General features: G+C 45.6%; 1 protein-coding gene across 1 annotated transcript in view; it reads right to left on the bottom strand.

Moving 5' to 3' along the window:
- LOC126190662 (NADH-quinone oxidoreductase subunit B 2-like) overlaps positions 1-22850 on the bottom strand; it is a 70114-nt gene that overhangs the window by 20111 nt on the left and 27153 nt on the right. Inside the window, exon 5 of the mRNA XM_049931102.1 lies at positions 11925-12048. Coding sequence (XP_049787059.1) covers positions 11925-12048 — 124 coding nt within the window. The remainder of the gene's footprint in view (positions 1-11924; positions 12049-22850) is intronic.

The raw sequence follows: 22850 nt of genomic DNA, 5'->3' as shown, positions 1-22850 counted from the left end.
GACTCTTCTCAGGCTTTATCCTGGTTTCTTTGCATAGTTTCCAGTCTGCCTATACCTTCTTAAAGTTTTGGAAATCATGGAATGTGTAGTTCTAACATTTTTGTAATATAATGCATGCTCCATCAACCCTCCAGGAAAGCAACAGCTTTTGCATCATCTTCAGGGATTAACACCACATGCTCTCGAGACAGCTGATTATGATAATCACAGAAAGATGTTATGAACACACATGATTTAAAGGGGAACAGGACAAGATACAACAATAAGTGTTAGTGGGGAAAAAAAAATTCAATTTGCACAGGGAAACACACTTAAGGCTACTGTAATAAACAATCAACATTTCATTGTTTTTTTTCCCAAACCCAATAACATACACCATCTCAAAACAAACGATAATGCGCTACAGCTTGATTAAATACATAATTACACAGAATTTATTACGTGCTGTGTTTTTCACATCGATCAGTGCATTTAAGTGACCTAGTGATAACATAGGTGATAACTGGCGTTCTACGGATCGGAGCGTGGAATGTCAGATCACTTAATCGGGCAGGTAGGTTAGAAAATTTAAAAAGGGAAATGGATAGGTTAAAGTTAGATATAGTGGGAATTAGTGAAGTTCGGTGGCAGGAGGAACAAGACTTCTGGTCAGGTGACTACAGGGTTATAAACACAAAATCAAATAGGGGTAATGCAGGAGTAGGTTTAATAATGAATAGGAATGCAGGTAAGCTACTACAAACAGCATGGTGAACACATTATTGTGGCCAAGATAGATACGAAGCCCACACCTACTACAGTAGTACAAGTTTATATGCCAACTAGCTCTGCAGATGACGAAGAAATTGAAGAAATGTATGATGAAATAAAAGAAATTATTCAGATAGTGAAGGGGGACGAAAATTTAATAGTCATGGGTGACTGGAATTCGAGAGTAGGAAAAGGGAGAGAAGGAAACATAGTGGGTGAATATGGATTGGGGGAAAGAAATGAAAGAGGAAGCCGTCTGGTAGAATTTTGCACAGAGCATAACATAATCATAGCTAACACTCGGTTTAAGAATCATGAAAGAAGATTGTATACATGGAAGAACCCTGGAGATACTAAAAGGTATCAGATAGCTTATATAACGGTAAGACAGAGATTTAGGAACCAGGTTTTAAATTGTAAGACATTTCCAGGGGCAGATGTGGACTCTGACCACAATCTATTGGTTATGACCTGTAGATTAAAACTGAAGAAACTGCAAAAAGGTGGGAATTTAAGGAGATGGGACCTGGATAAACTGAAAGAACCAGAGGTTGTACAGAGTTTCAGGGAAAGCATAAGGGAACAATTGACAGGAATGGGGGAAAGAAATGAAGTAGAAGAAGAATGGGTAGCTTTGAGGGATGAAGTAGTGAAGGCAGCAGAGGATCAAGTAGGTAAAAAGACGAGGGCTAGTAGAAATCCTTGGGTAACAGAAGAAATATTGAATTTAATTGTTGAAAGGAGAAAATATAAAAATGCAGTAAATGAAGCAGGCAAAAAGGAATACAAACGTCTCAAAAATGAGATCGACAGGAAGTGCAATGTGAGGATGTAGAGGCTTATCTCACAAGGGGGTAAGATAGATACTGCCTACAGGAAAATTAGAGAGACCTTTGGAGAAAAGAGAACCACTTGTATGAACATCAAGAGCTCAGATGGAAACCCAGTTCTAAGCAAAGAAGGGAAAGCAGAAAGGTGGAAGGAGTATATAGAGGGTCTATACAAGGGCGATGTACTTGAGGACAATATTATGGAAATGGAAGAGGATGTAGATGAAGATGAAATGGGAGATACAATACTGCGTGAAGAGTTTGACAGAGCACTGAAAGACCTGAGTCGAAACAAGGCCCCCAGAGTAGACAACATTCCATTGGAACTACTGACGGCCTTGGGAGAGCCAGTCCTGCAAAACTCAACCATCTGGTGAGCAAGATGTATGAAACAGGCGAAATACCCTCAGACTTCAAGAAGAATATAATAATTCCAATCCCAAAGAAAGCAGGTGTGGACAGATGTGAAAATTACCGAACAGTCAGTTTAATAAGCCACAGCTGCAAAATACTAACACGAACTCTTTACAGACGAATGGAAAAACTAGTAGAAGCCGACCTCGGGGAAGATCAGTTTGGATTCTGTAGAAATACTGGAACACGTGAGGCAATACTGACCTTACGACTTATCTTGGAAGAAAGATTAAGGAAAGGCAAACCTACGTTTCTAGCATTTGTAGACTTAGAGAAAGCTTTTGACAATGTTGACTGGAATACTCTCTTTCAAATTCTGAAGGTGGCAGGGGTAAAATACAGGGAGCGAAAGGCTATTTACAATTTGTACAGAAACCAGATGGCAGTTATAAGAGTCGAGGGACATGAAAGGGAAGCAGTTGTTTGGAAGGAAGTAAGACAGGGTTGTAGCCTCTCCCCGGTGTTATTCAATCTGTATATTGAGCAAGCACTAAAGGAAACAAAAGAAAAAATCGGAATAGGTATTAAAATACATGGAGAAGAAATAAAAACTTTGAGGTTCGCCAATGACATTGTAATTCTGTCAGAGACAGCAAAGGACTTGGAAGAAGAGCAGTTGAACGGAATGGATAGTGTCTTGAAAGGAGGATATAAGATGAACATCAACAAAAGCAAAACGAGGATAATGGAATGTAGTCGAATTAAGTCGGGTGATGCTGAGGGAATTAGATTAGGAAATCAGACACTTAAAGTAGTAAAGGAGTTTTGCTATTTGGGGAGCAAAATAACTGATGATGGTCGAAGTAGAGAGGATACAAAATGTAGACTGGCAATGGCAAGGAAAGTGTTTCTGAAGAAGAGAAATTTGTTAACATCGAGCATAGATTTAAGTGTCAGGAAGTCATTTCTGAAAGTATTTGTATGGAGTGTAGCCATGTATGGAAGTGAAACGTGGACGATAAATAGTTTGGACAAGAAGAGAATAGAAGCTTTCGAAATATGGTGCTACAGAAGACTGCTGAAGATTAGATGGGTAGATCACATAACTAATGAGGAAGTATTGAATAGGATTGGGAAGAAGAGAAGTTTGTGGCACAACTTTACCAGAAGAAGGGATCGGTTGGTAGGACATGTTCTGAGGCATCAAGGGATCACCAATTTAGTATTGGAGGGGAGCGTGGAGGGTAAAAATCGTAGAGGGAGACCAAGAGATGAATACACTAAGCAGATTCAGAAGGATGTAGGTTGCAGTAGGTACTGGGAGATGAAGAAGCTTGCACAGGATAGAGTAGCACGGAGAGCTGCATCAAACCAGTCTCAGGACGGAAGACCACAACAACAACAGTGATAACATCTGAGGTTCCAAGAGGCTTTTTCTGATAATGCTGTAATGTAGAAAGAAGTTGCAAATTTTAGAAAATTATAGTGCAATGCAGGAAGACCTGCAGAAGATTGACATTTCGTGTAGGTATTGTCAGTTGACTCTCAACATACAAATATAGTCACAGCCATGAAATGCCCGAGTATGCATGAGTGATAAAAGTTGAACAGCCACATAAAATTAGTCACAGGGATGGCAGGTGCCAGACAGATTCATTGGGAAAATCATCAGGAATGTAATCCATCCATGAAGGAGATAGCTTACAAAAATCCTTGTTCAGTCATAGTTTGGTTTTCACAATGTATGATTGCTAGACAAAGCACAATATATTCAAAAAGATGGCTTGCATTGCATCACAGTGTCATTTAGTAAGTGTGAAAGCTTCAAGGAGATGCTCATGAAGCTCCAGTAATACACACTACAAGAGAGGCGTTGTGCATCACAATGTTGTTTCCAGAATGTGATTTTCACTCTGCAGCAGAGTGTGCGCTGATATGAAACTTCCTGGCAGATTAAAACTGTGTGCCATACCGAGACTCGAACTCGGGACCTTTGCCTGTCACGGGCAAGTGCTCCACCAACTGAGCTACCCAAGCACGACTCATATCCCACCCTCACAGCTTTACTTCTGCCAGTACCTCATTCGCAGGAGAGCTTCTGTAAAGTTTGGAAGGTAGGAGACGAGGTACTGGCAGAAGTAAAGCTGTGAAGACGGAGTGAGAGTCGTACTTGGGTAGCTCAGTTGGTAGAGCACTTGCCCGCGAAAGGCAAAGGTCCCGAGTTTGAGTCTCGGTCCGGCACACAGTTTTAATCTGCCAGGACGTTTCACAATGTAGTTTACTCTTAAAATTCAAAGAGCAAATGTTCATACAAGAGTCAACCAATATATATCACTTCCTCCACGTATATCACATGAAACAACCATGAAGGTAAAATGAGATCTGATTTCACATGAAGGCTTACCAAAAAACGTTCATCCCAAAGACAATTTGTGACTGGAACAGAAGAGGGAGTCGGGTGTGGGCTTGAGGTGGTGACAGTGATACAAAGAGCACTCATAAACCACAAAGTGGCTTGTGGAGTACAGATGAAAACGAGAACTCTTTCTTATGTAGAATTTAACATTTTAATTAATCACAACCACATATGTAAACGTATTTTAAAATTATCCTTATCTTGGCAAAATTATCAGAGGGATAATGATTCTCAAGTTAAGGAGTGCTACAGCTTATTTTGGACAAGGCGAATTAAAGTAATAAAATTTATTTACCCATGAATCATTTTCACAGTGCTGTAGCATTTCTCAGCTTAATATAAAGAAAAAGACTTGTCATAAATATTCTGGCCAAAAAAGTTAGTCATCCCCAGAAGGCATCACACACACACACACACACACACACACACACACACACACACACACAGTGTAACACCACTTCTAGCTTTAATAACACCTCAATTCAGTAGGATAGAGAATCTACAAGTTTTGTCACGTAATCCACTTCCAGTTTAAACCACTTTATTATTAGACGCTCATGAGACACCAAAGAGTGAGGAGTTTGATTGTTGTGTTTCGCCTACTTTTCCAAATACTCAAACATTTTCTAGGCAACTAAGAGTGGGTGATTTTGTGAGAAGTCAAGTTGTGATAGAATGGCGCACAACTTCAATGGTCATTAGCGCCCTGACTACTCTAAGAATGCACCGCGAGGCACAAGTGGACAACAACAACTAAAAGGGAAAACACGATAAAAGACAGACTGACAGGCATAGGATTAAAAAACAGCATCATCAAATGTCCTGAGAGAGGTTTGTCAAATTGATAAAATGAAGAACACGAGCAACTGCTCGTGGGTCATCCGCTAAAATGGCATCGAAAGTACTTGGCAGGTTAAGATCTAGACGCAGTGTGTTAAAATATGGACAGGACATTAAAATGTGTCGAACCGTCAGCAAGTGCCCACATGGGCAGAACGGCGCTGGCGCAGCCGTCAGCAGATGGCGATGGCTGAACCGGCAGTGTCCAATTCTTAACCGGGCCAAAACTACCTCCTCCCGCCGAGAAGGGCGTGAGGAGGACGTCCAAGCCACGGGAAGAGGTTTTAAGGCCCGAAGTTCGTTGTCTGTAAGTGCAGCCCAATCGGCATGCCACAGCGACACAATGCGCCGACAAATGACCCTGCTAAAATCGGACGAAGGGACACAACAAGAAGCTGTCCGAGGCTGGAGGACCGCAGCCTTGGCCGCGGCATCTGCAGCTTCATTCCCAGGGATACCGACATGGCCAGGAACCCACATAAAGCTAACCGGAGAACCGACGTCCACCAGCTGCTGAAGAGAGCGTTGGATCCGGTGTACGAAAGGGTGAACCGGGTACGGATCACTGAGGCTCTGGATGGCGCTCAGGGAGTCGGAGCAGATGACATAAGCAGAATGTCGGTGGCGGCAGATGTAAAGAACAGCCTGGTAGAGGGCAAAGAGCTCAGCTGTGAAGACCGAACAATGGCCATGGAGCCGGTATTTGAAACTTTGTGCCCGGCAATAAAGGAACACCCGACCCCGTCATTGGTCTTAGAGCCATCTGTATAAATGAAAGTCATGTTGATGAACTTCGAACGAAGTTCCAAAAAACGGGAGTGGTAGACCGAACCGGGGGTAACCTCTTTTGGGAGCGAGCTGAGGTCAAGGTGAACGCGGACCTGAGCCTGGAGCCAAGGTGGCGTGTGGCTCTCGCCCACTCGAAAGGTTGCAGGGAGTGAAAAACTAAGGTGTTGAAGGAGGCGACGAAAGCGAACTCCAGGGGGTAGCAGGGCAGAGACATACAACCCGTATTGACGGTCGAGAGAGTCGTCAAAAAAGGAACGATAAGACGGATGGTCGGGCATTGACAGTAGCCGACAGGCATACCGACAAAGCAGTATATTGCGCCGGTAGGTGAGTGGCAATTCGCCAGCGTCAGCATGAAGACTCTCTACGAGACTAGTATAAAATGCTCCGATCGCAAGTCGTAAACCCCGATGTTGTATGGAGTTGAGGCGGCGTAAGATGGATGGACGTGCAGAGGAGTATACGAAGCTCCCATAATCCAGCTTGGAGCGGACGATCGACCGATATAGACGAAGTAGGACAGTTCGATCCGCTCCCCACGACATACCACTGAGAACACGGAGGACATTTAAAGAACGGGTACAACGGGCGGCCAAATATGACACATGTGGAGACCAGCTAAGTTTCCTGTCAAATGTAAGGCCTAAAAATTTGGTTGTCTCCACGATTGGGAGAGCAACGGGACCGAGTCGTAAGGATGGTGGGAGAAACTCTTTGTAGCGCCAGAAGTTAAGACAGACCGTCTTCTCGGCAGAAAAACGGAAGCCATTGGCGACACTCCAGGAGTAAAGACGGTCAAGAGAACGCTGAAGACAGCGCTCCAGGACACGTGTACACTGCGCGCTGCAATAGATGGTAAAATCGTCCACAAAAAGGGAGCCTGATACATCAGCTGGGAGGCAATCCATTATTGGATTGATCGCGATGGCGAAGAGAGCGACGCTCAAAACTGAGCCCTGTGGCACCCCATTCTCCTGGCGAAAGGTGTCGGACAGGACAGAACCCACACGTACCCTGAACTGTCGATCCATTAAAAAGGAACGAATAAAAAGAGGGAGGCGACCGCGAAGGCCCCATGTATGCATGGTGCGGAGAATGCCCGCCCTCCAACAGGTGTCGTAAGCCTTCTCCAAATCAAAGAACACAGCCGCGGTCGGGCGCTTCCGCAAGAAGTTATTCATAATGAAGGTCGACAAGGTAACAAGATGGTCAACAGCAGAGCGGCGCCTACGAAATCCACATTGTACATTGGTAAGTAGGCGTCGAGACTCGAGCAGCCAAACCAATCGAGAGTTAACCATTCGCTCCATCACTTTACAGACACAGCTGGTAAGCGAGATAGGTCGATAACTGGAAGGCAAGTGCTTGTCCTTCCCCGGCTTAGGAATCGGGACAACAACAGACTCGCCCCAGCATGCGGGAACATGTCCCTCAATCCAGATGCGATTGTATGTATGAAGAAGAAAACCTTTACCCACAGGAGAAAGGTTCATCAGCATCTGAATATGAATAGAATCTGGCCCTGGAGCGGAGGACCGTGATCGGCCAAGTGCGTTTTCGAGTTCCCGCATGGTGAATGGGGCATTATAACTTTCACAATTCGAGGAGCGGAAGTTAGGTGGCCTAGCCTCCTCTGCCTGTTTGTGGGGGAGGAAGGCAGGGTGGTAATGAGCGGAGCTCGAAACCTCTGCGAAAAAGCGGCCGAAGGCATTGGAGACAGCCTCAGGGGCCACAAGGACGTCATTCGCGACCTTCAAGCCAGAAACTGGTGAGTGGACCTTAGTGCCAGATAGCCGGCGCAGTCTACCCCAGACAACAGAAGAAGGAGTAAAACTGTTGAAGGTGCTTGTGAAAGCAGCCCAGCTGGCTTTCTTGCTTTCTTTGATAATACGACGACACTGAGCACGTAATCGTTTATAATTGATACAATTCGCCACTGTAGGGTAGCGTTTAAATGTGCGTAAAGCACGTCGACGAGCACGTAAAGCGTCTCTACATGCTGCGGTCCACCAGGGGACCGGTACGCGACGTGGAGAAGAATTAGGGTGAGGGATGGAATATTCAGCAGCAGCGAGAATGACTTCCGTGAGGTGTGCGACCTGACGATCGCAGCTTGGGAAGGTTTGATCCTGAAAGGTCGCCCTGGAAGAGAAGAGCCCCCAGTCTGCCTTGGAGATGTTCCAATTAGAGGAGCACGGAGAGGGGGTATGCTGCAAGAGATGGATAACACACGGGAAGTGGTCGCTCGAATATGTATCAGAAAGTGCATACCACTCAAACCGGCGTGCAAGTTGGGGAGTACATATAGAGAGGTCTAAATGGGAATAGGTGTGAGATGTGTCCGAAAGAAAAGTAGGGCCGCCAGTATTGAGGCAGACAAGATTGAGCTGGTTGAAAAGGTCTGCTAACAAGGAGCCCCTCGGGCAGGATGCTGGAGAGCCCCAAAGGGGATGGTGGGCATTGAAGTCTCCAGTTAACAAAAATGGTGCAGGTAGCTGAGCAATAAGTTGCATCATGTCTGCCCTGGTAACGGCAGATGACGATGAAGTGTAAACGGTACAAAAGGAAAACGTAAAAGTGGGGAGAGTAATGCGGATGGCAACTGCCTGCAGGCCGGTGTGCAACGTGATGGGATCGTAGTAAATATCATCCCGGACCAGCAACATAACCCCTCCATGAGCTGGGATACCTACCACAGGGGGTAGGTCAAAACGCACAGAGGTGTAGTGTGCCAAGGCAATTTGATCGCATGGGCGTAGCTTCGTTTCCTGGAGGGCTACGACGAGCGGACGGTGCAAGCGGAGCAGCAACTTCAAGTCCTCTCGGTTAGAGCGAATGCTGCGAATATTCCAGTGAATAAGTGCCATCGTAAGAAAAGGAAGATGATAGAAGGGGTCACCTCGAAGGCCGCTTAGGGCCTGGCTTCGAGCGAGCACTGCCGCCGCTATCAGTAGGCGGACAGTCATCGTCCATTGGGTCTATAGGTTCATCGGCCATCTCGGGAGGATGGCCGGGAGGGGGAGCTTCCTCCGCCGGTGAACGGCCAGATGTACGGCTACCAGCGGTGCGCCCAGGCGAAACGGATGACGGCCTGGGGCGGCAACCGCTGGGTGGCGCAGGAGAAGAAATGCGCCGTGGCGGAGAAGGAGAACTGTGCTTCCTATGAGCCTTTTTGGAAGGACGTTTGGTGGAAGTACCGGTCGAAGGCTGGGAGGTCGAGGTACGGAGGAAGTCTGCATGGGATGGTTCATTCTTGAAGGCCCGTGCATCTGACTTCGGGGTCTTCGTCTTAGCAGAAGCTAATGAAGGGGCTGGTGTCTGTGGGGTGATGGGAGGAAGAGGAGACGTCGACCGCGCGATCTTAGCACTGGCCGAACGGACGACCGTGGTGCTGAAGGTCAGATCGCATGTCTGGGTTGCTACCTCCCTGGTAGTCCGAGGAGAGGCGAGGACAGTACTGTATTTCCCCGCTGGGAGCAGCGTGGGCTTCCTACTAGCCAATAGCTTGCGAGCAGCCGAGGTGGACACTTTCTCTTTGACCCGAATTTCTTGGATACAGCGTTCTTCCTTACAGACAGGACAGTCGCGGGAGGAAGCGGCATGGTCACCCTGACAGTTCACACGAGGAGACGGAGGTGGACAGTCACCCTCATGGGCATCCCTGCCACAAGTGACACATTTAGCCACATTGGAACAAGACTGTCGAGTGTGATTGAAACGCTGACACTGGTAGCAGCGCGTAGGTGTCGGGACATAGGGGCGAACAGAAATAACCTCGTAGCCCGCCTTGATGCGCGATGGCAGCTTAACACTATCGAAGGTCAAGAAAAGTGTCCGGGTCAGTACAAGGTCATTGTTGACCTTTTTCATGACCCTATGGACAGCCGTCACGCCCTGCTCAGCGAGGAAAGATTGAAGCTCCTCGTCAGTCAATCCGTCGAGGGAGCTAGTATAGACTACACCACGAGACGAATTCAAAGTTCGGTGGGCCTCCACCCGGACAGGGAACGTGTACAGGAGTGTGGCCCGAAGCAGTTTTTGTGCCTGAAAGGCACTCTCAGTTTCTAGTAATAAGGTACCGTTACGCAACCTGCTACAAGATTTGACAGATCCGGCTATGGCATCTACGCCCTTCTGAATAACGAAAGGGTTGACAGGAAAAATCCTTTCCGTCCTCAGATCGAGAAACGACGAGGAACTGTGGGGCAGGCGGTAGTACTTTTGTCACTGTTGGCTGGTCACGTTTCCGTTTTTGGGCAAAAGTCGAGAGAGATGGAGTAGAATCCATTGCGGAGGAATCCCCCATGATTGCCAGCGTCTCCGATGGCGCGCTCCTTCCTTGTGGGGACCCTCTCAGAGGGCACTCCCGCCTTAGGTGAATGTTTACAGCTCAGGTCACACCTCCCGAGAAACAGACGAAGGGACCAATCGGCATGGTCAGAAGGTATCAGCTCAGGCAATCACCCCTCCCCGGGCCTGGCCTTTACCAGGGGGTACGCGCGTGCCTTACATGTCTACCCAGGGCGGGGACTTACGCGTTACCCCGTCACCGGCTACGCGTGCGAACGCGTGGGTCGGCCTTCAGGCACGCACAGGGAGGAAGGAAGAAGAGGAAAAAGAAGAGAGAGGGAGAAAGAGGACAGACTGTCTCAAACGCCGAGGCGGAGACCAGAGAAGGCAAGGAGAAGAAGGCAATGAGAAGGCAAGGAGAAGAAGGCAATGAGAAGGCAAGGAGAAGTCAAGGGAAACAGAAGGCAAGGAGAAGTCAAGGGAAAGAGTAAGGAAGACAGTGAGGTGGAGAAGAGCAAAGAAAGGAACCAACAAAAGGAAGGAAAAAACGAGAAGTGAAAAACCAAAAAGACCACAATAATAGGTCGAGGAACCGTCCGTCTCCGGACGCAGGCGCTAACTATCCCCGTGAGGGGGATGGACTCCTTTTAGTCGCCTCTTACGACAGGCAGGAATACCTCGGGCCTATTCTAATCCCAGGACCTGCAGGGGGGTTGTGCAGCCCTGTGAACATGCCTGTTATCTTGGAAGATGTGCGAGTCCACAGCCTACTCATCATGAAGATATAGAAGAAAGAGCAACACTTGGTCGCCGAGAATGTAGAAATAAAGATTGTGGTTCATATCCTCAGTAATCTGAATGACTGGACCCAATTTACAGTATGGAAAAACACTCCCAAAACATCACAGAACCATCTCTGGCCAGAACTACACCCAACAGACACTGCAGGTTATACATACCATACAGCTGTTGGTGCAGTCAACAAAGTGCATCATTGGAAAAGAAACAAAATTTTGACCCATCTGACCACACTACATACTTCCCATCAGTTACTGTGTTGTTTGGAACATAGAAGAGTTGTAGCTATGTGCCCCGGAAGCAATGGCTTTTTGCAAGGCATCCAACACCAAATTTCCTTTACAAGGTTTGCTCGGAAACTGATTGAGATGAGCCTACATTCATTGACAGCAGCAATTCCTGTGAGGTTCAAAACCAACTGTGATTGACAAGGCCCACCACTCACTTCTGATCCCTGTCAGGATCTTTTTACAACAACTGCATTACATGGCTGCAATTGGTAGACTGTTTTTTCTAGACCTGTTGGACAGCCCACATGATACAACAAATCATGCAACTTCATTCACTGTCTCTATGGCATACATAAACACAGCAGTGCCTCTCCACCACATATCTACTTTGACCCATCTTAGGACACTGATCCAGACAAACAGCTGACAAGTACACATAACAGACAATTACTGCCTACATCTACATTTACCTTTGTTATGTCAGCTTTCTACAGTGCTTGTGACACACACACACACACACACACACACACACACACACACACACACACAGAGACAGAGAGAGAGAGAGAGAGAGAGAGAGAGAGAGAGAGAGGATAGTATTTTTTCTTGCTCATATTGGATGTTTACCTGGTACATAAATGTCCACTGGGATAATTCTGTCACATCCCCTTACAACAGAATATGAATAGTGATAGTAACCTCCACCATTTGCACAGCTTCCCATTGATATGACCCATCTTGGTTCAGGCATCTGTAAAAAATAAAGAGTGTTCTGACACACAGCAGCAGTGAACTAAATTGTTATTACAAAACGCAGAGCATCTGCATCTCAGTGGTTCCAGAGCTGGCCTAATTTTTCCCACCTTTGAGAGGTTTGGTGGATTAATCGAATTTCCTGCCTTTGGAAACCAAGCATAACACTATCAGAAGTATTTATTAACACGGAATCAATAATCTTTCTACACACTGGGTTTGCATGAATGTGTATGTCTATTCTGTTCAATTCAGAGGGCGTTCTTTTGGTTGAAAGCTTACTTGTTTAGAAGTATTTTGTTGTGCCTGTTTGAAACTCATCTCCACAATATGGTGAGTAGAAATGTATCATTTTCGTAATACTGTCAAACACACACACACACACACACACACACACACACACACACACACAAAAGGAGGAATGACGGGGAGAGCTGGCCGAACAAGGCAGCTAGGTCAACAAGAGGGACAACCTCATCCGGGGGAAGGTAGAGGGAACAGGTGGTAAGCTCCATTCCTGCCCGGATTCTAACAGCCACAGGCTCAAGAGCCGTGTGAAGTGGCACTGGGGCACTAGGAACAGTGGGAAGAACAAACACAGACAACGCCAGACACCCTGTCGTATTCTACGTGGTTCTTATAGTAATCCCGGTATCCATAGAGGGAAGGGGTCCGCCGAACAGGAAACCAGGTTTCCTGTAGGGCCACACAAGTGGCAGGGAAGCGGCACAAAAGCTGTTTCAACTCAGCAAGGTGGTGGAAAAAATGACGGCAATTCCATTGAAGGATAATGGTATCCGACTGTGAAGACAGATAAGAACCTGGGGGGGGGAGATAGGTTACGCCTTAGAAGCACTCGTCACCACTGATTGCAAAGTAGCCTGATCAACTTCCATAGGAGCTGCGGGTTGAGCAACATCTAGCTCCTGAGGGGACACTAGATGCTCCACATCATCTTAAGGTGCAGTGGTGAACTCCTTTTCTGTCTATGTCCTTCTGCTTTTACTTTTTCTTCTTTTTGGTAGGGTCCCGTTTGTCCTTCAGTTTATCAGGCTGGGTGGACTTTTCCGACCCAGTCTCATGGACCGACAAAGACCTGGAAGCCCTACGGCACTCAGGTGGTGGCTTTTTCAGCCACTGGCTGACATCTGGAGGGGCAGTAACCATGGAAGGGAGGGCACCAAGCGATCCCCTCCGCGCGAGGGGAGCCGGAGGAGGCGGGCACTTCTCCGGCGCAGAGGTGGGGACTGAAGTCCCCAAAGAAGGAGGGGTTGTTACTCCCGATGTTGATAATGGGGAAGCAACGGAAGAGGGTGTTCCCCCAACTACCTGGAGGGGCAGGAATAGACGGCCAGGCTGGAAGGCCCACAAAAAGCGGCTGAACTTGGGGGCTCATTGCCAGGGACGGCGACATCGAAGCTGCTGCAGCAAATGTCGATGAAATGCGCACAGGGTGAAGTCGGCCGTACTTGCGTTGTGAGCCTGTCCGAGGTCTTATACTCCATAATCTTCCATTCTTTTTTTGATAAACCGCACAGTCTGATGAGCAAGGTGAATGTTTCTGTCCACAGTTGACACAAACGGGGTGGCGAACACGGGACGTTGGGATGGGGGGCACTTCCAGAATCCTGACAGGTAGGGTTGGCGTCACATCTTGATGACATATACCCAAACCTCCAGCACTTAAAGCAGTGCATGGGAGGAGGGATGTAAGGCTTAACATCACATCGATATATCATCACCTTGACCTTCTCAGGCAGGGTGTCTCCCTCAAAAGCAGAGATGAAAGCACCGGTGGCGACCCTACTATCTTTAGGTCCCATGAAGACACGTCATACAAAGTGAACACCGCGACGTTCCAGATTTGCACGAAGCTCGTCGTCAGACTGCAACAACAGGTCACGATGAAAAACAAGTCCCTGAGCCATATTGAGGCTCTTATGAGGCGTAATGGACACTGCAACATCACCGAGCTTGTCACAAGCAAGCAATGCCCAAGACTGTGCTGAGGATGCTGTCTGTATGAGGACTGCTCCAGACCTCATTTTAGGCAGGCCCTCAAATTCTCCGAACTTGTCCTCTAAATTTTCCACAAAAAACTGAGGCTTTGCGGTCAGAAATGAGTCCCTATCTGTTCGGCTGCAAACCAGAAATCGAGGAGAATACGTCTCACCAGGTAATTTAGACCGCCGTTCCTCCCCTGGTGTGGACAGGGAAGGGAACGATTGGGGGTCATACTGTAAAGCATTGAACTTTCCTTTCTTAGAGACTCGTGCTTGCACACTATTCGTATTTCGTTTCATGGTGGTCCCACGAGCAGCTAGGGGAAAGAATGTCTACCCAGGCAGAGCCTCGCTTGCCTGAGTAAGCCTAATACAACCGGGGGGGCGGCAGGTTCCCCAGAGGTCGCCCGCTAGCAACTGTTATAACTCAACAGCCATGCGTCTCCTCGGCGCGCAGCCCACCTTGAGATTGAGGTTTTTTTTATAGAGGTTTATATCATCCTCGCGACCCAGGCAGTTAAGCCACGATCCCCGGGCTTTGTACTGTACAACGTTCCACTGTCGCGCCTTACGGTGGTCAATGAAGCACACTCAGAGCTTACAGTATTGAGGACTGGTGGCGCTTCAGTCCCCAGCTCAGGGACCCCGGGGTCGCCAAGCCCATACCCAGCAACTAAATGCTGAGCCCCTGAGGGGGATGAACTGTGGTATCGTGTTGAAGCTACATGGGCAGCTGTACTTGTACACGCCATCCAAGCTCTGTTTGACTCAATGCCCAGGCATATCAAGGCCATTATTATGGCCAGAGGTGGTTGTTCTGGGCACTGATTCCTCAGTATCTATGCACCCAAATTGTGTGAAAATGTAATCACATGTCAGTTCTAGTATAATATATTTGTCCAATGAATACCTATTTATCATCTGCATTTCTTCTTGGTGTAGCAATTTTAATGGCCAGTAGTGTGACAAAATAAATTCCATCATATAATGCAGATTCAGGCTGCGGTTACTCTTGACACTGCATCACAGATAGGAGCACCTGCAGTGGTCTACTCAATGACGAACCTGGGTGCATGAATTGTAAAATGTCATTTTTGCAGATGAATCCTGGTTCCATTTACTGCATCATGATGGTCACATCCGTGTTTGGTGACATCTCGGTGAATGCACATTGGAAGCGTGTATTCGTCATCACCATACTGGCGTATCACCTGGTGTGATGGTATGGGGTGGTTGTGCAGGGATCAAAAGAATGCAGTGAAGGATTTATAATATCGACCCATAAAAAGCCAAATGAGTGGGAGAGATTTTTAATGTTTAGTTATATCACTCCTGGTGAATATATTGATCTGGGAATAGTATTTCTGAAACAAACTGCCACTCCTATCAGCACCTCCTAGAAGAGACTTTACTTGGTCCACCTAACAAACCTTTAAACACTGTTGTTACAGAACTTAGTTGCCCAGATCGCATAAAAACACACAACGATAACTAGTTGCAGTGAAATTAAATCACCATCTTCAGATCATTTGTATAGAAAAAAAATTGTACAGTGTGAATGCATTATGTTGACCGTTCACATTAACTGGACATATCTTATAGACACAATATTCTATAGTACTCTCTCGTCATACAATAAGAGAGTATGTGTGAGTAGCACATAACAATTAAAAATAAAATTGTGACTATTGTGCACTGTTTGGACTGCTGTTCTCTTATGCGATTTCATTTCTGACAAAATGTACCAAATTTTTGTCTGCAAATTTCAATAGGAAGGAGAAGGGTGTGAAACTGAATGACATTTGGATCCCAATGTTGAAGAAGATGTGTACCAGTCTTCCACCAGCAGTTGATAGCAACAGTGGACGGAGGCAATTGAAAACTGGCAACTGCGCTTGAGTATTCAAAACACGTGATGCCATGCCACAGCGTGGAAGCACCCATAAACAGAATTTTGCTGCAGACATTAGTGAGCTAGGTTGTGAATCGGACACTCAAAGATGCTACAATCCCCCTTGAAAATGTTCTACATAGCTGGGGATGAAACAATGGGTTTAAATGTAAAATCAATTCCACCATGGCATAATAGCCTGCAACATTTTATTAACTGAGACATTTCTGCCCATGACAGTTTACAGGAAGGAAATGTCAAGAAATGGGCAGTACATGGAAGGTCTCCAGAAGAGGAGAGTGTAGCTTTGTTTTGCCTCACAATTCTGTCTCTTTGCACATCAGTCAGTGTTATTCTGAAGCTTAGAGAATTAAGGGACGATGCAGCTCACCAAAGGTGCAGCATATTTTCAAACGAAGAGGCAAACGGAAGAAGCTTTATGAAAAGAGCGGATTCAACAGACCTGCTGGGACCTGTCAAGCACAGACTGTTAGTTAATGTCTCTCCATTTTACTATCAGCAATAAATTATGTAGTGGTGATGGATATAATTAATAGACTATTGCAGGATACTGTTAGGAAGTGTACATTGACAGTGTCAGTCAGACAGAAGAAGGAATCTTATAATTTGCAACCTAATCAGACAATTCGCCATTTGGACACCTGCTGCACAATTAACAATTTACCAGGACAGTCATTATCTGTTGATCTGCACTTACCATTGGTGCAAATGTTGACACTAGTCCGTGAGCTGTGCTCACAGAAGAAATAATAGCCAGTTTAGAAGCAGGCATTCGTAGTGTGGGCATGGTTACAGCTGATGAAATCCTTATAGAAGCCGTAAGAGTACAGGCTCGTGCAATGCCTCCAAAAAGTAATTTAACTAGAGGTGAGAGGAATGCTGTAGAAAGCCTGAATGAGGATGACAATATTATCATTCTCCCACTGCCAAGGGAAATGCAACAGTTGTTCTGAATGTGAATGACTATCATTTTAAGATTAATGACTTACTGGATCTGCAGACATATAGGAAACTGAGTGATGGCCCCACTGACAAAGTACGTACGACTGTTACGTGGATGATAAAAAAAGTCCTTTCAAATAGTGTGTTGAGAAAAGTCCTGTTCAATTCATTTGCACTGCCAACAAAACTTTATGGGTTGAAAAGGTGCACAAAGAACATGTTCCTCTAAGACCTATAGTGAGTGTTACTGGTTCACCCATCTATTCAATTGCTAAATTCTGTACAACAACATTACAATCATTTGTGGGCCATCTGGATTCATATATCATGAATTTGGCACATTTTATTAGTAATTTAAATGGCATAGTCAGATGAATTGGATTTTTCCTTCTGATGCAGCAGAACTGTTTAAATATTGCCCCACAACCATATATTTCAAATGGAATGATGAGTTCTATGAACAAATGGTTGGCATGGCTATGGGGGGAGTGGGGGCTTAAGAGAGTTATAGTGAATTTCTCTATGGGAAAATTTGAGAAGTTGGCATTGCAAACAGACAACAAGGAATATTTGGTTCCAGAGCACAGATGATATATTTGTTTTGTGGAGGCATGACAGAGAGGAACTAGCTCATTTTCACAAGCATCTCAATACAATTAATCCGAAGATCCAGTTTACCATGGAGCAGGAGGTAGGTAGCAATATTAAATTTTCTTGATGTGCTAGTTGTCAAGGAGATGATAGCTTAGGTCAAGCCACTCAGTTTACTGAAAACCCACACACAGACCATTAACCTATACTGAGATTCGAACCACCACCCACAAAAAAACTGAGGCAGCACAGAAACGTTGGCTGAAGAGCAAGGAACATCTGCAACCCACAGCTGCTTGTCACAGAATTAAAACATCTAATTAGTGCATTACTCAAGAATGGTTATTCACCTGCTGAGGTAAACTTAGCATTAAGACCACCGGACAGAAATCACAGCAATACACAAGTGCCTCTCATTAAGGACGTTACTGTCTGAAGAGGAAAAATCTTGAAAAAATGGAACATCGCAATAATCTATAAACCTGCTTAAAAGACACAAAATAACATAAAATTGGTCAAGGATGCTTGCAAAAGCTGGAAAAGCAGGAATTTATGGGATTCCATCTAGTTGCTGGGAGGTGTATGTGGGTACTGCCAAAAGAATGGTCAAAAAAAGACTAGAAGAGAATCAGGGCAATTGCAGAAGGGGGGCAGACTGATAGATCAGCTGTTGTGGAACATGCTTTGCAGACACGAGGCCACCACATTCATTTTGATAGAGCTCTAGCACTGGCAGACACAAACAAATACTATGAAAGGCTACACAGAGAGGAAAAAGAGATTGTAAACACCCTAGGAATTTCAGCAGGAAGGAGGAGGACGTGAAATTGAATGACATTTGGATCCTGGCACTGAAGATGATGTATAACAGTCTTCCACCATGGGGTGATAGTAATAGCAGACAATGGCAATGGACAAGGGCTTGGGTAGTGCTTGGGTAGTCAAAACATGAGATGTCACACCACTGTGCAGAATCAGGGGTAAATGCAATTGTGCTGCAGTCGGTGGCAATCAGGGTATGAATCAGAAACTCAAGGAAGCTACAATACCCCTTGAAAATGGGGTGAAGTCTGGCATATTGTTCCAGTTTGAAGTTGGCTTGGCAGATGATACCATCCAAGGAAACATGAGGGCCAGATAGCTGCAAGATTTTGTAGGAGGAGAGAAGTCTGGTGGAGTGGAAATTGGCTGATGAGGCATACTGGCTACAGATTAGCTGGTTAAGAGCAAGAGATTGCGGTCTTTGAATAGAGTCTGGTGTAGAGTAGATTTACATCCAACCCAATCCTAAAACCATTCCAACAGCAAACCTGACATTGAACCCTGCCTTTAACTGTTCAGACCACGATTCCAACTTGATCCATGACCACTACCTCAAAATACACCACTGGCCATTAAAATTGCTACACCACGTAGATGACGTGCTACAGACGCGAAATTTAACCGACAGGGAGAAGATGCTGTGATATGCAAATGATTAGCCTTTCAGAGCATTCACACAAGGTTGGTGCCAGTGGCAACACCTACAACGTGCTGACATGAGGAAAGATTCCAACCAATTTCTCATACACAAACAGCACTTGACCAGTGTTGCCTGGTGAAACATTGTTGTGATGCCCCGTGTAAGGAGGAGAAATGCGTACCATCACGTTTCCGACTTTGATATAGGTTGGATTGTAGCCTATCACGATTGGAAGCGTTTCAGACTTTGATAAAGGTTGGATTGTAGCCTATCACGATTGCGGTTTATCGTATCGCCACACTGCTGCTTGCGTTGGTTGAGATCCAATGACTGTTAGCAGAATATGGAATCTGTGGGTTCAGGAGGGTAATACGGAACGCCGTGCTGGATCCCAACGACCTCGAATCACTAGCAGTCGAGATGACAGGCGTTTTATTTGCATGGCTGTAATGGATCATGCAGCCACATCTCGATCCCTGAGTCAACAGATGGAGACGTTTGCAAGACAACAACCATCTGCACGAACAGTTCGACAACGTTTGCAGCAGCATGGACTATCAGCTTGGAGACCATGGCTGCGGTTGCCCTTGACACTGCATCACAGACAGGAGCGCCTGCAATGGTGTACTCACTGATGAACCTGGATGCATGAATGGCAAAACATCATTTTTGCAGATGAATCCCGGTTCTGTTTAAGGCATCATGATGGTTGAATCCATGTTTGGCAACATCGCGGTGAACACACATTGGAAGCGTGTATTCGTTATCGCCATACTGGCGTATCACCCGGTGTGATGGTATGGGGTGCTATGTGTTACTCGTCTCTGTCACCTCTTGATCGCATTGGCGGCACTTTGAACAGTGGACGTTACATTTCAGATGTGTTATGACCCGTGGCTCTACCCTTCATTCGATCCCTGCAAAACCCTACATTTCAGCAGGATAATGCACGACCGCATGTTACAGGTCCTGTACGAGCCTTTCTGAATACAGAAAATGTTCGACTGCTGCCCTAGCCAGCACATTCTCCAGATCTCTCACCAATTGAAAACGTCTGGTCAATGGTGGCGGAGCAACTGGCTCGTTACAATACGCCAATCACTACCCTTGATGAACTGTGGTATCGTGTTGAAGCTGCATGGGCAGCTGTACCTGTACACGCCATCCAAGCTCTGTTTGACTTAATGCCCAGGCATATCAAGGCCGTTATTATGGCCAGAGGTGGTTGTTCTGTGCACTGATTCCTCAGTATCTATGCACCCAAATTGTGTGAAAATGTAATCACATGTCAGTTCTAGTATAATATATTTGTCTAATGAATACCTGTTTCTGCATTTCTTCTTTGTGTAGCAATTTTATTGGCCAGTAGTGCAATCCCTTATAAGCCTTCCAAGTATTCATCATATCCAGCATTGCTTCACAAACCTTCCCCAGGTTCCTACAACATGACCCTAACCTGCCCTCTACAGAACTCCAGGCTATGTGTTCCCTAAAAGCTGTTGACTATCATTATTCTCCCAGCAGACAATGGCTCTACCTGTGTAGTACTTGACTGAAAGGAGTAGACTATGTAAACAAAGGTCTATGCCAGCTGTCTGACACCTCTACATACAATGTCTGCCATCAGATCCCATCCCTGTGATTCGAACTGACTTGCAGTCTTTCTTTAAAACCTCAAGCCCCTCATTAGGACTAACACTTCAATCCAAAGAATTTCTCACCCCACCCAAACCATGCACCCCCACCTTTTACCTTCTTCTAAAGATCCACAAACCCAATCATCCCGGCCATCCTACAGATGCTATCTCCAAAGCACCCACTGAACGTATACCTGCCTTAGTTGATCAACACCTGCAACCCATAGTACAAAGACTCCCCTCCTACATCAAAGATACCAACCATTTCCTAGATTGTCTGAAATCCGTGCCCTCCCCATTCCCACCACACACCTTGCTTGTCGCCATTGATGCCACTTCCTTCTATCTACCAACATCCCTCACATACGTGGTCTGTCTGCTGCTGGACATTTCCTCCGTCAGTGCCCACCTGATTCCAAACCTATGATGTCCTTCCTACTCACCTTAATCATCTTTATACTTACCACCAACTATTTCACCTTTGAGTTGCAGACACACAAACAGACCAGGGGTATGGCCATAGGAACCAGAATGACTCCTTCCTATAACAATCTTTTCATGGGTCACTTGGGGAGTGCTTTCTTGCGATCTATAAATCTTCAGCCCCTGGTTTGGTTTAGATACATTGGTGACATCTTTACCATATGGACCCATAGTGAGGCTGACCTGCTAAAATTCCTGGAATCTCTGAATACCTTCCCCCTATTAAATTTCACATGGTCCTATTCCGAATCCCTTGCTACTTTTCCTTAATGTTGAGCTCATCCTCACCAAAGGCCAGCTACTCACTTCTGTCCACATTAAACGTACCAACAAACAACAGTGCTTACATTTTGACAGTTGCCATCCTTTCCATGTCATATGTTCCCTCCCATACAGCCTTGGCATCTGCAGCTAATGTATCTCCACAATACCCTTGTCAGACCCTATGCTCCTCCTGCACCCATCTCCCTATCCTTTGCCCTGTGACCATCCCCACTGTAAGATCTGCCCTATGCACCCTCATACTATCACCTATAGCAGCCATGTAACTGGCAAAACATATACTATCAAAGGGAGAGCCACCTGTGAAATGACACACATCATATATCAGCTGTTATGTAAACAATGTTCGGCCTTCTACAATGGCATGACTACCACCCAGTTATCAGCCAGGATGAATGGGCATAATCAGAGAGAGAGTATACAGGCACCACACATTATCCTGTTGCAGATCATGCTGTACAGCATGACAATCGTGGCCTTGGTGTCTGTTTCATCACAAGTGCCATCTGGATTCTTCCTCCAGACACCAGTTTCTCAGAACTTTGGAGGTGCGAACTAGCACTGTAACATGTCCTTGGTTATCGCCACCACCTGGCCTTAATTTACGTTAATTTCTTCTGTCTCAGTCTTTCTTCACAGTAACTACTCTTTGCGTCACTCTGTTTTAGTTGTCTACCTCTTTCACTGCCTTACCTGTATTTTTCACAACCCACCTCCCACCTCTGTTACGTATAATGCTCTTAGCTTATCACTCTTATTAAATCATGCATCATGTTTAAGCAGTAATCACTGTCTGCGTATTACCCTGTCTTCCACTTTTAAGTTCTCAGGTTTTCAAATCTCATTCAATGGAGTCCTCAACAATAAGTATTTCCTTTTAATTCTTTGTGCAAAGTCTCCCCTGACCCATGGTTCTGGGTGACTTTCCCGAAATCTTCCTCTTTTCCTAGACCTCTCCAGTCCTTTTCCTTCAACCCTCTTCCTTCCCCTTCAATCTTTCTGCCTGAAGACGGAGCCACTGTCTCTGAAATCTTGCCAATTGCAACTGCCTTTTATGTGTGTGTTCTGCCACCGCTCGTGGAATAGATTTTTTATCTATTCATTTAAAGTAGAAGTTGAGGCTGAAAGTATTATAAATTTTCTAGATCTGAGCACTGTCTGACACTTTTTGAAACCTATATTTTTATGTTAGAATTACTATCACTTTTTGTAAAAATCATCGTGATGAAATAGTAACTTCATCACATTTGTGAGGATTACATCCAGTCAGTTGTGTAAATTGATTTCTTGTAGATTTTGAACATTAATCACAGTACACTTAAATGTGTAGGAAACAATTTGTAAATAAATTGTAATATGCAGTTGAGACTTGATCGCACATACATCAGATGAAATGTCCACAGGCAGCGTAGAAAAAAAACTGCTGCTCATATTTCAACCCGAACAGTTTGGCTAAAGAAGTTAACAGTCCTATTGTTTGTTGGCTAT

Source organism: Schistocerca cancellata, chromosome 6, assembly GCF_023864275.1.
Source record: "Schistocerca cancellata isolate TAMUIC-IGC-003103 chromosome 6, iqSchCanc2.1, whole genome shotgun sequence".
NCBI classification, from domain to species: domain Eukaryota; kingdom Metazoa; phylum Arthropoda; class Insecta; order Orthoptera; family Acrididae; genus Schistocerca; species Schistocerca cancellata.
This window is presented reverse-complemented; position numbering and strand designations above follow the sequence as displayed.